Source organism: Periplaneta americana, chromosome 11 (assembly GCF_040183065.1).
Source record: "Periplaneta americana isolate PAMFEO1 chromosome 11, P.americana_PAMFEO1_priV1, whole genome shotgun sequence".
NCBI classification, from domain to species: Eukaryota; Metazoa; Arthropoda; class Insecta; order Blattodea; family Blattidae; genus Periplaneta; species Periplaneta americana.
Genome location: NC_091127.1, coordinates 91196641 through 91210245, shown reverse-complemented (window position 1 = coordinate 91210245; position 13605 = coordinate 91196641). Strand labels below are relative to the sequence as shown.

Here is a 13605-nt window from a genome sequence, read left to right as displayed (position 1 = left end):
GTCTGAAAAGAATGTCAACATGACTTTACCGGGACTTGAGTGTATTGTTTTGGACTTTTTCAGTGGGGGAGAATCCATGTGTTTCCATTGTTGGCTCTGTCATTTGCTGTCCGGTTCAAAATGATGACACCACGATTCGATCCCAGTGACAATATGGGACAGAAATGCATACTCTTCCTCGTGATATCGTTGCAAATGACCCAGTGAAGCACCAATTCTCTTTGTTTTTTGTTCCTCCGTCAACTGATGTGGTACCCATTGCGCGCAGATTTTTCAGTAATGCAGGTGTTTCGTCACAATGACATGTACGGAACCGTGACTTATTCCTATCAAACGACCAAGTTATTCCAGAGTGATCCATTGATTTCCCTGTATAAGACCAACAACTTCAGCAATAACAGAAGGAGTGATGGCACGATGAGCCTGTCCTGGGCGAGCATCGTCTTGCAGTGACACGCGTCCCTCTCGGACGTCTCCAGTACACATGAACATGACATGCTGTGTTCACTATAAGCAGCAGACATGCGACAATGGATTTCTCGTCCTCCTACTCCTTCAGCAGTCAAAAATCTCACTACACCTCGCTGTTTCTCTTCATCTGCCTTCATTAGTGATGTTGGACGAACACACGTATCTCTAACCTCACTTCCAATACAATAAATGAACACCTAATTTATAACCAGAGGCTGTAACTGTTCTTTCGCGAGTCGTCAACAGATGCCAGTTCAGCAATCAAATTCCAGTGGTACCAACTTGCCCGCCGTGAGATATACGAATGTTGACCCGTTTTCATTTGATTGCCACTCATATATTTGTTCTTCCTCTGATACACATCGTCAAGTAAGATGTACTGCCCGATAACATATGTATCAGCCAGAACCTCAATCAGAGAAAAATAATAATAATAATAATAATAATAATAATAATAATAATAATAATAATAATAATTCTATCCTCTTCAGTAGCGTATTCAGTTTGTTAGTAATCTGGCAGAGCGAAAAGTGAACAATTATTAATCTGTCTCCTACAGTCCTACACCAGCTGCATTTGTCTCGTGTCTTGTGGTTCTGCTGTATTTTCTTAAGTGATGTGCCATGCTGATATATTTTTGGTGAATGATGAATCCATCTCTTTTTCACCTGTAATGTGTAGACCTTCATTTGTAAATAACGCCTAATTGAGTCTAGAGTATGTCGATTACATGGACCATAAGTTTCCACTCTTTGTTATTTTTAGGAATTTAATTTCTGTTTATTGTAAATATCTTTTTGTAAATGCATTTGTTATAATCCAACATCAGGGAGATTTCATCGTTATGTTATATTAAAATACCTAATGCTTTTATTATGCCAAGGATCAACTAAATATGAATATATTATTACTCGTGTTGCCATATTTTCTACAAATATATAATTTCCTCCAAAAATACATAATATTAATGAAAGTATTACATTATTATGTATTATCATTTTTATTTTCATAGATTTTATCCTCTGGCTGTCATTAATTCTGAATTTGTGTCCAATATTCTCTTATTAGAAACTAATTTTAATAGAAACGTAGAGACCATGAGACTTTGCAATATAGAATTTAAATTGCTTTGTACAGGTATAAATATCTCATAACTAGGTTATCAGGATATCTCTCAGCAATGGTCATCGACTACCAGAAGTAAAAAGCGGTGAAATTGCACAGTAGAACATATACCATCATAGGAAAAGCACATTATTATTATTAAGTTATCATTATTATTATTATTATTATTATTATTATTACTAGCTGAAAGTACCCGGCGTTGCCCGGGTTTTCCTTTTCGCTTCTTATTTTTAATTAAACTGGTTGTTAGACTTTTCGGAAATCTCAGAAACTCAATTGTAGACAACCAAAACTAATTGTCTTTACTAAGATTTCCTCGTCCATAATAATGAAATGTTTACATAGTCTCAACATCTTAGCCAAGTACGTGAAAGGATTAACTCAATTTAAAACTGTAGGACAGGCAGCGAAAGAAAACATTTCATCACGTGCCATGCGTTTCAAATGTTTTTAAATTTGTATGTGTGTGTGTGTGTGTGTGTGTGTGTGTGTGTGTGTGTGTGTGTGTGTGTGTGTGTGTGTGAGTGTGCGTGTTTGTTTATTTATTTTGGCGTAGTTAAGGCCATCAGATCGTCTCTTTCACATCATCAGAACAGAAACACATATAAATTAATAGAAAAATTAAACTATAAATAAAATAAAACCAAACGAAAATATATACAGGCTACAGCCAGACAAACTTTAAATGAGTTGGCATTGCTTTGATTTTCATTCTCCATTAAGTACCCTGGCCTCTCCTACAGCTCTCGTCCAATCTTTCTTGTCCGCAGCACATCTCCAGCATTGCCTTGAATTTCAGCAAAACAAATACACACCCCTACGCCCACTTAACGTTAACTCATTGTTCTACAGATCTTACATTTTATCTCTTCCGGTCAATGACTGTTCAATTTGAAATGGCTTATTTTAGTCGTGGGAGTCAGCGTGTTAAAAATCATTACCTTTTTGCCGTCTCCTTTCCTCCTCACCACAAATGTGACGTTGCACAGAAGCAGAGATAAGATCTGTACATTGATCTATGCTGTGCTGACATACATTTACGTAACTTAATGTTATGTATGCTTTCACTTAAATTTCAGAGACAGCTAACGATGAACAGGGAATTTCCTTGTTCCCAGTCTGAACCCGTTGGGGTGTCATCGTGAGCCAAAATTTCTCTCTGTATCGATCGTATCAAGGAATCAATATAGGCCTATACGAATATAATTTAACTTATATTGGAAGATTTTTTTTTTACCTCTTGATCGCTGTACGCCCGCTTATACAATACCCAGTTTTTTTTTAATTATGACTTGAGAAATTGTATCTCACAAATTCAGAACATATTAATTATATTATTTTTATGCACATAATACAGATACAATATAAACTCGCAATAAGTCCTTTTTTTCACATAAAGACTAATATTCTGAGAGACGTATGCCAGTATTTTAGACATTAAGAGATTGTTTTTTCCACAACGCATAACATACTACATTGGTAACGTGGTTATACTGATAGAATTTCGCAGTAATAAATTTTCTGACATTAATAACAATACGTAAATCTTAGAATTAATATAACTTAGTGTTTTTTTTTCAGTGGGCTTACGTACAGTCACATACTACATTAGCAACATGACAAAAGTATCATTCAAGTGCTTTTTGATATGTGTAAAATGTTTTTTTTTTTCACTCCTGTGTATAAAATATAGTTGAGAATGTGAAAATCACGTAGTTTTTAAGTTAATGTCTGCAACTTTGAGCGACTGTTCTTGAGCTTCATTTTAATAAATGGCCATTACAAATGCTAGTCGCATTGAAATTGCAGTTGCTTAAAATCGAAAGGCATTTTAGTGAGCAATACATGGGATAAAAACATCTTCTTTCGTTTTGACAGTTAATATTGACAATATTAATTGTCACTTCTATTACGTTTTTCATGAGTTTTTTCTCACCAATTCTCGTTCCATTACATAATTTTGGTGGGTCAATATTTTTCGCAGTAGTACTATTGGTAATTCAATATTAAGTATTCCATTATGTAATAGCAATACTTGTGGTTTCAAAAAATTCAGTTGGATAAACACAACCTGCTCACTATGTACAACTCCGTCTAGAAATTCATAATATGGTCCTGGACTGCGTGAATATACTTACAGAATTTTATAACAAATGATGTCCATCAATTCATAACCTTCCCATTATTGCATTTATAACGATAGAGTTATAAATTCCTAACAGTGAGTAGTTTCAATACTAATGTAGTAAACGTCACAAGAATTATTTCCTTTGTGTGAAAGATTTCAAGAAAATAAAATAAAATTCACATAGTAACAGCTAAAATGCCATGTCATACTAGTGAAGTATTTAAAATGGAGCATGATTATGTCCAGATTAAGGTTTGTTTAATAATGTAATTGAGAAAAAAATTAAAGAAACATTTTGTATTATTAAAACTTCTTCATTTATGTGTGAGTTTATATTTCCTTAAATATGATTGCACAATTACTCTAGTCCAGTAAATCAGTCAGGTCTGTTACACCAGTCTGTTCCAATTGGTACACAGTTGAAAAGGAAATCCCACAGATTTAAGCAAAAGCCAGGGGAGCCATCTTGTTCATCCATTTTGATTTGGCGAGTATTTGTGTCATACTCTTGCTTTGGGTTTTAGTCTGAGCATGCATTTATACTCTGTCAGATCTGTTTGTGTTGTGTTTTCCACAAATAACAATATGTAAAGTCTAGGTCAAGAGGACATATAGTATACGTGTGCAGTAGTTAAGTTGCTATTTTGAAGATTTTTAAGCACACAGTTTTTAGGTTAGAACATGCTTATGTTTGCTTTGACATGTCTGTTACCTGTCAGATCTGTCACTCCATGTCATATCTGTTACATTATTCAAAACAGTGCCTTAATTTTTTCTAATTATCTATCACTAAAGAAACTAATGCTGAAATATCTTCGTCTTAAGGGCAATCTACTAAAATAATTGTCACTGAAAGAATGGTTTTCTATTAGTTACTGAAGAAGTTATTATCTTCATGTTAGGTAACATCTCTGATATTAAGATATTGTGAATTTTATTAGTAACAACAATGTAATTTATTCGTCACAACAATAATTCATTTCTACAATTCACCTTAAACGCTCTCGTCAACAATAGAATTTTCACTCAACACAGTATTCGTTATAGCACTCCACTGACGGCAATGACAATTTACTTGGACTATTACGAACAACAATGAACTGTTAATCTTAACTAATATTTACAAAGCACTATTTACAAATCAGAACTATCAGTTCTCAGTTCTTCTATCTCAGTCACTCGAGTTCACAGTATCTCGAACCACAGACCTTCAGAGACAGTTCACTGTACTCGAACTCAAGTCCCTCCAACTGCGGTCCACTGCACTCGAACTCAGGCCTTCAGATGCTGACGCAGTTGCGAACGCACACTCGAGTCGAACTCCGGTACACAAGACTGGCTTGCTTGCTCTGGCTTTCTCACTGACTGGCTGACTAATCAACTGAAAACTCTGTCGTTCCTTCGCGTCCGTAGTTTATAACCACAGCGACGTAGCCTCGAAGGTTCCACGCGTCTCTAGAGATGGCACTCCAGAAAAAGCCAGAGCCCTCTCCTCTCTACCAGCACCAGATGCGCGCGCACTCTCGCTCCACTCTCTCGCCGCGTTGGCCCTTTCCCCTCTTCGCCGCGCAACATTCCTCCGTGCTCCGCGCGATCTGCTTTCTTGCGGGACGCTGGTCGTGAGTTCGAATCTCACGTCGCTGTCACATTGCTCCCTCCTTAGGACTGCTCGTCTCGGGCAGTCCCTTGGTAGGCTGCTAGTCGGTCCAACGTTTGGGGTCCTCCGGCTGCTCCCTCCTTATGGTGGCGCCACCCCATCCTTGGCTTGGCTGGGCAGCGATACTCGTACTGCGTGGGCGCCATCTTGCTTTTCCCCTTGGCCCTCCAAGGAGAGCTCGCTGGCCACGGGTTGGTCCTCGGCGTCCATCAGGAACACTTCATCCCGACCAAGACGGAGTATACGGCGCCGGACGTCCACCGTCGCATCGAGTAACCGCATGGCGTCGAGTCCCAGGACGACGTCCTCGGTGATGTTGGCGACGAACACCCACATCTCCAGTTTCCTCTTCCCCAAGGTCAGGTCCAGGAAGACCTCTCTCTGGATGGGCAAGCTCTCGCCTGAAGCAGTCCGTAGCTCGTATTGGCGCAGCGGCGTCCTCCCAGGTAGTGAGCATCGCCCCGGTGTCCACCAGTACTCTGCATGGACGGCCTCTTATCCGTCCTTCAGCAATCAGCCCATCGTCGCACCTTCTGTCGACCGGTTTCAGGACGAGCCGAGGGGACGGTGATGATGGCGCCGACGTGCTCCTCCTAGCATCGGCCCCCTCTCTCTCCTGACCGTTGCCAGGTCGGTCGCAACTCCTCCGCAGGTGTCCAGGTTCACCGCAGGACCAGCAGGTGGGCACCCGTCGTCTCCGCCGCTCCGTTGACTGTTGGCGCTCCTCGACGTCGGCCACCTCTCTCTCCTGCCTGTACCGGATCGGTCACAGTCCCTTCTCAGGTGTCCCGGTCTGCCGCAGGACCAGCAGGTGGGCGCCCGTCGTCTCCGCCGCTCCGTTGACTGCTGGCGCTCCTCGACGTCGGCCACCTCTCTCTCCTGCCTGTGACCGGATCGGTGACAGTCCCTTCTCAGGTGTCCCGGTCTGCCGCAGGACCAGCAGGTGGGCGCCCGTCGTCTCCGCCGCTCCGTTGACTGCCGCTCGGGTGGCTTCGGTTGGCGCCCCCCAGCATCCGTCGCCGTGACGCTCCTGATCCAGTGCGGTGTTGAGACTCCCGCCGCCAACTTGGCCGCCTCCATCCTTAGGGCCGCCGCCAGAGCTGCGTTGATGGTGCGATGCTCTGCCAAGAGTAGCTGTTGTCTTATTTCCGGGTCTCGAACTCCGCTGCCGGAGGTGTAGGCCGCCTCTCCAGCGATGAAGTCATTAGGTAGGCCCCTGAGGGCCTTATGGGCCAGTTGTTCCACCGCCATCGCGAATTCTTGTAGGGACTCGCCTGACTGTTGGACCCTCGTTTTTAGTTGGGTCCTAAATGCTGCAGCAAGTTGATGGTCACCATAACGTCCCTCCAGGGCCGCCATTATCTCAGCGGCTGTCCCGTCTTCTGGAAAGCTGTGAAGAATCTCCGACGCCTGTCCCTGAAGCGCGGCCAGCAGCTGAGTAGTTTTCTCTGCCGGCGTCCACCCATTGTGCTCTGCGATGGCCTCGAACTGGCGACGGAATATCGCCCAAGACGTTGTACCGTCGAACTTCGGCGTCTTGACGTTGTAATGTCTGGCTGAAGGCGATGGTTCCGTAGGGCCACTATATGGAGTCCTCAACTCTGTGGCCGCTTCTTGCATGGCACGTCGAACTTCCTCGGCAACTATCTGTTTCTGTTCTCTAGCCTGGCGATCCACCAACGCGAGGATGTGCTTGTTTTCTTCAGCATGTCGGTCCATCAACGTGAGTATGTGCTTGTTTTCTTCAGCATGTCGGTCCATCAACGTGAGTATGTGCTTGTTTTCCTCGGCGTGTTTGTCCATCACCTCACTCGTCTTGTCCAGCAACTCGCTCGTCTGCTCTTGACGACACTCGAGATCGCGGATTTTGCCGTCGAAATGGTCTACCTCCTGTCGCAATTCGGCTACTGTCTCGTTTATAGTTGTAAAATTCTTGTTTAGGTTGTCAAGATCGGCTTTGAGTTCGTCTTTTACGATGGCGACAATTCCATCTACGTGGGCCGAAACGCTTTCAATTTGCGTAGTGACGTCGTCTTTCACTCCGCTTATGTCGCCTTTCATATCCGTTTTCACTTCACTTATGTCACTTTTCATCTCCGTTTTCACATCACTTATGTCGTTCTTAACCTCACTGATGTGCCTGTTCATGTCGTTCATGTTATCTTTTACTTCACTGATATCGTTCTTCATTTCTGCTTTTACTACACTTATGTCGTTTTTCATTTCAGCTTTCATTTCCGCGATGGCTTGCAGGATTTGCTGTAGGTTCTCCATAGTCGATAATGTCCCGATTCTGACACCAATGTGAATTTTATTAGTAACAACAATGTAATTTATTCGTCACAACAATAATTCCTTTCTACAATTCACCTTAAACGCTCTCGTCAACAATAGAATTTTCACTCATCACAGTATTCGTTATAGCACTCCACTGACGGCAATGACAATTTACTTGGACTATTACGAACAACAATGAACTGTTAATCTTAACTAATATTTACAAAGCAATATTTACAAATCAGAACTATCAGTTCTCAGTTCTTCTATCTCAGTCACTCGAGTTCACAGTATCTCGAACCACAGACCTTCAGAGACAGTTCACTGTACTCGAACTCAGGTCCCTCCAACTGCGGTCCACTGCACTCGAACTCAGGCCTTCAGATGCTGACGCAGTTGCGAACGCACACTCGAGTCGAACTCCGGTACACAAGACTGACTTTCTCACTGACTGGCTGACTAATCAACTGAAAACTCTGTCGTTCCTTCGCGTCCGTAATTTATAACCACAGCGACGTAGCCTCGAAGGTTCCACGCGTCTCTAGAGATGGCACTCCAGAAAAAGCCAGAGCCCTCTCCTCTCTACCAGCACCAGATGCGCGCGCACTCTCGCTCCACTCTCTCGCCACGTTGGCCCTTTCCCCTCTTCGCCGCGGGCCATTCCTCCGTGCTCCGCGCGATCTGCTTTCTTGCGGGACGCTGGTCGTGAGTTCGAATCTCACGTCGCTGTCACAATATTTAAAATATTCGTTCATTTTTTATATGAACTTAGTCATGTTACTATTGTAAAACCTATGCACTGTTTAAAGAATATCTGATATAAAAATAAAGAAATTCTATTTCTATAAAAGATCCATTGTCTTGTAACACACCTGACATTTAGTCGTGCTATCAAAAATTCATTTATATTTGTTGAGACTGCTGTAAAGCAAGGCGAGTGTACAGTGGCTGATCACTATGGCAGAGACATTGCACTATATTAATACATGCAGAATATGCACTAAATAGTACTTTAATTTTGACGTTGTCAATTGTACATTTGTTATACAAATTTTGCAAATGACCCTACTACTGTATAATATTAATTGTCTTCTAGATTTTAGCCTTCATGATGCATCACCAACAATGTAATTTAATTTCGTGTTATAATTTCCATGGCCTCGTGAAAGTCGATGTTGAATACAAAAGACAATAATAAAGAACAATTGACTGTAGAAGATTTTGCATTTTAATATTATACACTAGCCGTACCCGTGCGCTCCGCTGCACCCGTTAGAAATAAATATAAAGTAATTACATAATTAAAATAGGACGTTTGATCCAGGGAACATTCGTGTTTGATAGAAGGATAAATAGTTTAATATGTTACTTAATTTAAATTGCATCAAAATAATTAAAATGCGATCATTTTGGTTCAGAGACACTCATTTGGTGTAATGACAATTCCTTTAACCTGTTTTTTAATTTTTAATACATGCAACCATAGTTTAATGAAGATTGACATCATTTAGATTTAATGTGTATATTTTATTTTACTTGTTATAGGTTTCCATTGAATTATGGTAATAACTTAATTTTAACCCTTGTTTTCTACGTATTCAGTAAATGGCGCTTGGCCCACTATGGTTGTAAACCCTTCAAATAACTTAAATTATATTATATAATATTACATATTATATTATATTATATTATATTATATTATATTATATTATATTATATTATAATATATTATATTATATCAGAAGTTACTGTAATAACATTATAGCATTATGTCCATCTAGAGAAACTACACTTTCCAATGGTCAAATAATAATTAATTATACAACTCGGTTAATTTAGCTTCCGATATTACTTCATACAAACACAGACACATTCTATGTAGGCTATCTTTCATAGCTTTCGATTGTTGCTGTCCAAGGCCCCTTATAGACGAAGTCATTTGTTTTTTAATTCATTACAAGGCCTTAGATGGCAGTTATTTTAATTTTAAAACTCATTTATCTCATTAAATATCAGTCCTATCAAAATGTTTCAAGGAATAAAACTTATCGGAAATTAGTTTTAAAGAAACGTTTGTTATGTAACAGTTTTCACAAAAACCAATAATAAGCGAGATATTTCGATTTATTTAATTCAGGCCCTCTTATAACCCCCCTTTTAAATAATGTATTTTGAATGCCATATAGCCTAAAATCTAAGTTACAACGAACTTAATTTATATTCCAATTTTCATCGAAATCCGTTCAGCCATTATTGCGTGAAAAGGTAACAAAAATACAGACAGTCAGACAGACAGACATACAAACAAAAATTTCAAAAAAGCGATTTTCGGTTTCAGGGTGATTAATTATATATGTTAGGACCAATTATTTTTGGAAAATCGAAAATTACCAGAAAAATTTCGGCTACAGATTTATTATTAATATACATTTTTAATTAATTTAATTTCCAATTGCACAATTTTAATGTAGCCTATGTTCTTCCCCTGATTATGAAGTTTAATGTGTAAACTTTGGCACATATCGGTCAAAGCGTGTAGATTTGTATAGAAAACATACATACATACATACAAACATACATACATTCAATTTTATATATTAAGATTATTATTATTATTATTATTATTATTATTATTATTATTATTATTATTATTATTATCATCGTTATCGGTAGGGGTAGCGGTAGCGGTAGCGGCAGCGGTTGCAACAGGAGCAGCATTATACCCTATAAATATTCTTCCATGAACTTTAGAATAATAAGTGATGAACAAGGGGAAAGTTTACATGAAGACATTTATGATATTGAAAGATACAAAGAAAGGAAACTGAAAGCTTGTGTGTTAGGAAAGTTAGGAAACTATTGAGAGAACATGGCACGCAACGTAAAAAGTATAAAATATTGCTTGAACATTTTTAAATTAAATTCTGCGTTTCATGTGTTCTATATTTACTATCAATATATAGTACTAATTTATTTATTTCATTTGATATTTCTTTTTATTCGAGTCCGTAAATCATTTAGAACTCATTGAATTAATTAAAGAACATATACTATTTTCTTAACTTGAAATTGAATGTAGCTAAGGCCACCTGCATTATTCTTTCTATTGTATTTGTATTCTGTTATTTTTCTCTGTAAAATAAATTCTTTTCAACATAAAAATGTAGTATTAAGATTAACCTTTTTCATTATACAGGATTAGTTAAAAGTCCCGCACAACCTAAATAACTTTTGAAGCTTATGGTTCAGTGACATAAAACTTGGTATATGGGGATAACCATTATACTAAGAACTCAATAATGGTATTACCGAGTTTTTTCTACTTCCGGTTTAACTCTCTTATCGTGGTCTAATTCGTAATAAGCTATTATCGTGGCCCTTGTCTTTATCCATATCGCTTTTCTTATATTGGTTCTTGTTTTCCTTGTCATGGTCCTTATCGTGATCCTTATTATTTTGCCGTGGTCCTTGTTGTCTTTGACATGCATCTTATCGTGATCTATGTTGTCTGTATTATGATCATTGTTGGCATTGTAATAGTCCTTATCGTTCTCCTTGCTGCTTTTATCATGTTCCTTAATATGGATTTGTTATCGTTGTCTTGTCCTTATCTTGGTCCAAGTCGTGGTATTTATTGTAATCCTTGTCTTGGTGTTTGTCGTGTTCCTTGTCGTAGTATATTATCATGATCCTTATCGCGGTCCTTGTTGTCTTTATAATAGTCCTTTTCGTGGTCCTGGTCCTTTTAATCCTTATGATGGTCTAAGTCGTGGCATAATCCTTGTCGTGGTGTTTGTTGTGGTTATTGTAACTATGGACCTGATCTTTGTCCTTGTCGAGGTCCTTGTTTTCTTTGTCGTGGTCCTTACAATGTTCCTTGCTGTCTTTGCCATATGTCTACATTTTTCATTTCAAAATTAATATTTTGTTTGCACTTCGTCGAATGACTGACGTGTTACACGGTATATTTCAATTTTTCATTGAAGGTAAACGATCAAAGACGTAAAAAGAGACCTACGCCAGAAATACACAGACAATTGATAACATTTTGCAATGGTGTGCACTTTGGAGTAGGATGAAAATAGGCCTACGCATGTACGACCAGATGTCTTCCTGGCTACGTCGATATCGATTGAACCGCGCTGTAGAACTTTAACTTCCGACGACCAAGAGTCGTCTCATTCTTTTTAAGGGGAACTGTACAAGTAATTTCAGCTTCTCCATCAGGATTTGTAGTATTTCCCCCCCATATTCTTATAGAAGGAAAAGAATTCACAAGTATCACCTGCCCCAGCTCCGTCCTTAGGATCCATAAGATCTTTGCGTGCATTTTTTTTTTTTTTTTTAAGTTTAGGTTGTAATGTAGTATATCTGCATGATCAATCGGGTTAATAGGTAGAAAATTCTCCTTTTCTTTAGCCACTCGTAGAGTTAAAAAAATGAAAAATATTAAAATTGATGGCTATCAATGCAGATGAATATGTCTCTGAATAATGGATCATGAACTAAGATCTTAACAGTTAAATATATTTGTAAATCTAATTGTCGCATTATGCCATGAGTTATAATTCAAGTTTTGCTCAATCAACTAGTTTGTGATTATCTTTCAAATCCTGGATACCTACATGGTCAACAAACGTGCTCTAGAAACGTGTTTCCAACATGCTGCAAACTGGCCACAGTATAAGGAAGATCTTATACTGTGAACTGACTGCATGTATGAACAGAGGAATACAGGTAAACGCTCATTTACCGGAAAAAATTCGTTCGTTGCGTTCAGATTTTTATTATAGTATTGCTCGCTTGTCCGCATTTCCGAATTAATCATCAAATAGTGTTGTAATTTACCGCTAGAGGGCATCATATCATTGTAGTATTCTGAACTGAATCTGGAAATAAAATGAATAGCTCTGTAATTTAAATAAACTACGAAGGACATATCTAGTTAATTTAGTATTTTCCCAATCTCATCCCATAAATGTCCTTTCTTCATATTACATGCTATAATTCTAATTTCACAAATTATAAAGCTCTTCATGCAGTTGGACTTAATCAGATAAGCTTCGCGTCATCCATTTCATTATATCTTCAATATTACCGCGATTGGAGGCCTTGAAATCGATATATTTGCCATGACATTCTTTATTTGGATCTTGGACAGTACGGAAAGCCCATTAAAATTCTCTGCTAAGAATTAAGGTAGTCACTCACTTAGCGGGACGGATCCGTACGGCGCTTTCGGATTTTTATTCTTTTCATTAGTTTAAATGGAGCATCACCCACTTGGCCGTATCACCATTGTCCACATGACTGGATTCCGTCCAGAATTCTGGCCAAGGAATTTTAAACGGATTTCCAGACGGTTCAAGATCGAAATAAGGAATGTCATGGCAAACATAGCTATATCGAATGCAAGGCCTCCAGTCCCGGATGACGCGAAACTTATTTTATGAAATCCAACAGTATGAAGAGATTTACATATGCCTCGACCATATATTTCTAAAAACTCAAAATAATTGGAGCTTCATACCTAGCATTCTATCTAGTTCTATTACCGATCATTATATTGTTTTTAGTTTATTAAGAACGTCTAACAATGAATACAATTCCAGGCCGTCTGTTACTCTCTCATCACAAAATATGCAACAAATTAATTATCCTGATTTAATTACAGATTTTCTAAAAGAAACCTGGGAATCGGTCTATAATTGCAGTGATGCCAATGCCTGTTTTCAAATTTTCTACAATTTAATCATAAAGTATATAGATAAAAATACTATTATAAACAGTAATCAGAAAATTTCTAATAAATCCAAGAAAATAAAACCCTGGATCACGGCCGGCATTATTAATTCTATTCGTACAAGAGACAAACTTGCTTTAAAAGTTAAAAAGAATCCAAGTAACGTACAACTAAAAAATTACTACAGAGCATATAGAAATATGT

The 13605-nt window shown here is 38.6% G+C and overlaps 1 protein-coding gene across 1 annotated transcript; it reads right to left on the bottom strand.

The window, feature by feature from the left end:
- Positions 1–725: 725 nt before the first annotated feature.
- LOC138708534 (uncharacterized protein PF3D7_1120000-like) lies at positions 726–9250 on the bottom strand. The gene is made up of 3 exons (XM_069838649.1): positions 7469–9250; positions 6716–7435; positions 726–823 (listed from the first exon to the last, which is right to left on the bottom strand). Exons 1-3 carry the CDS (start codon positions 7653–7655, stop codon positions 726–728), a joined length of 1005 nt encoding a protein of 334 aa, XP_069694750.1. The 5' UTR covers positions 7656–9250.
- Positions 9251–13605: the final 4355 nt, after the last annotated feature.

What these genes read in the sequence shown, in the direction of transcription:
- LOC138708534 (XM_069838649.1), bottom strand. Translation starts at nt 7,655, where the DNA reads ATGGAGAACCTACAGCAAATCCTGCAAGCCATCGCGGAAATGAAAGCT. An exon ending in TGTGAAAACGGAGATGAAAA is followed by an intron (nt 7,436 to 7,468) that starts GTGACATAAGTG and finishes CGGATATGAAAG; the next exon opens with GCGACATAAGCGGAGTGAAA. An exon ending in GGCCCTGGAGGGACGTTATG is followed by an intron (nt 824 to 6,715) that starts GTGACCATCAAC and finishes GATGTGTATCAG; the next exon opens with AGGAAGAACAAATATATGAG.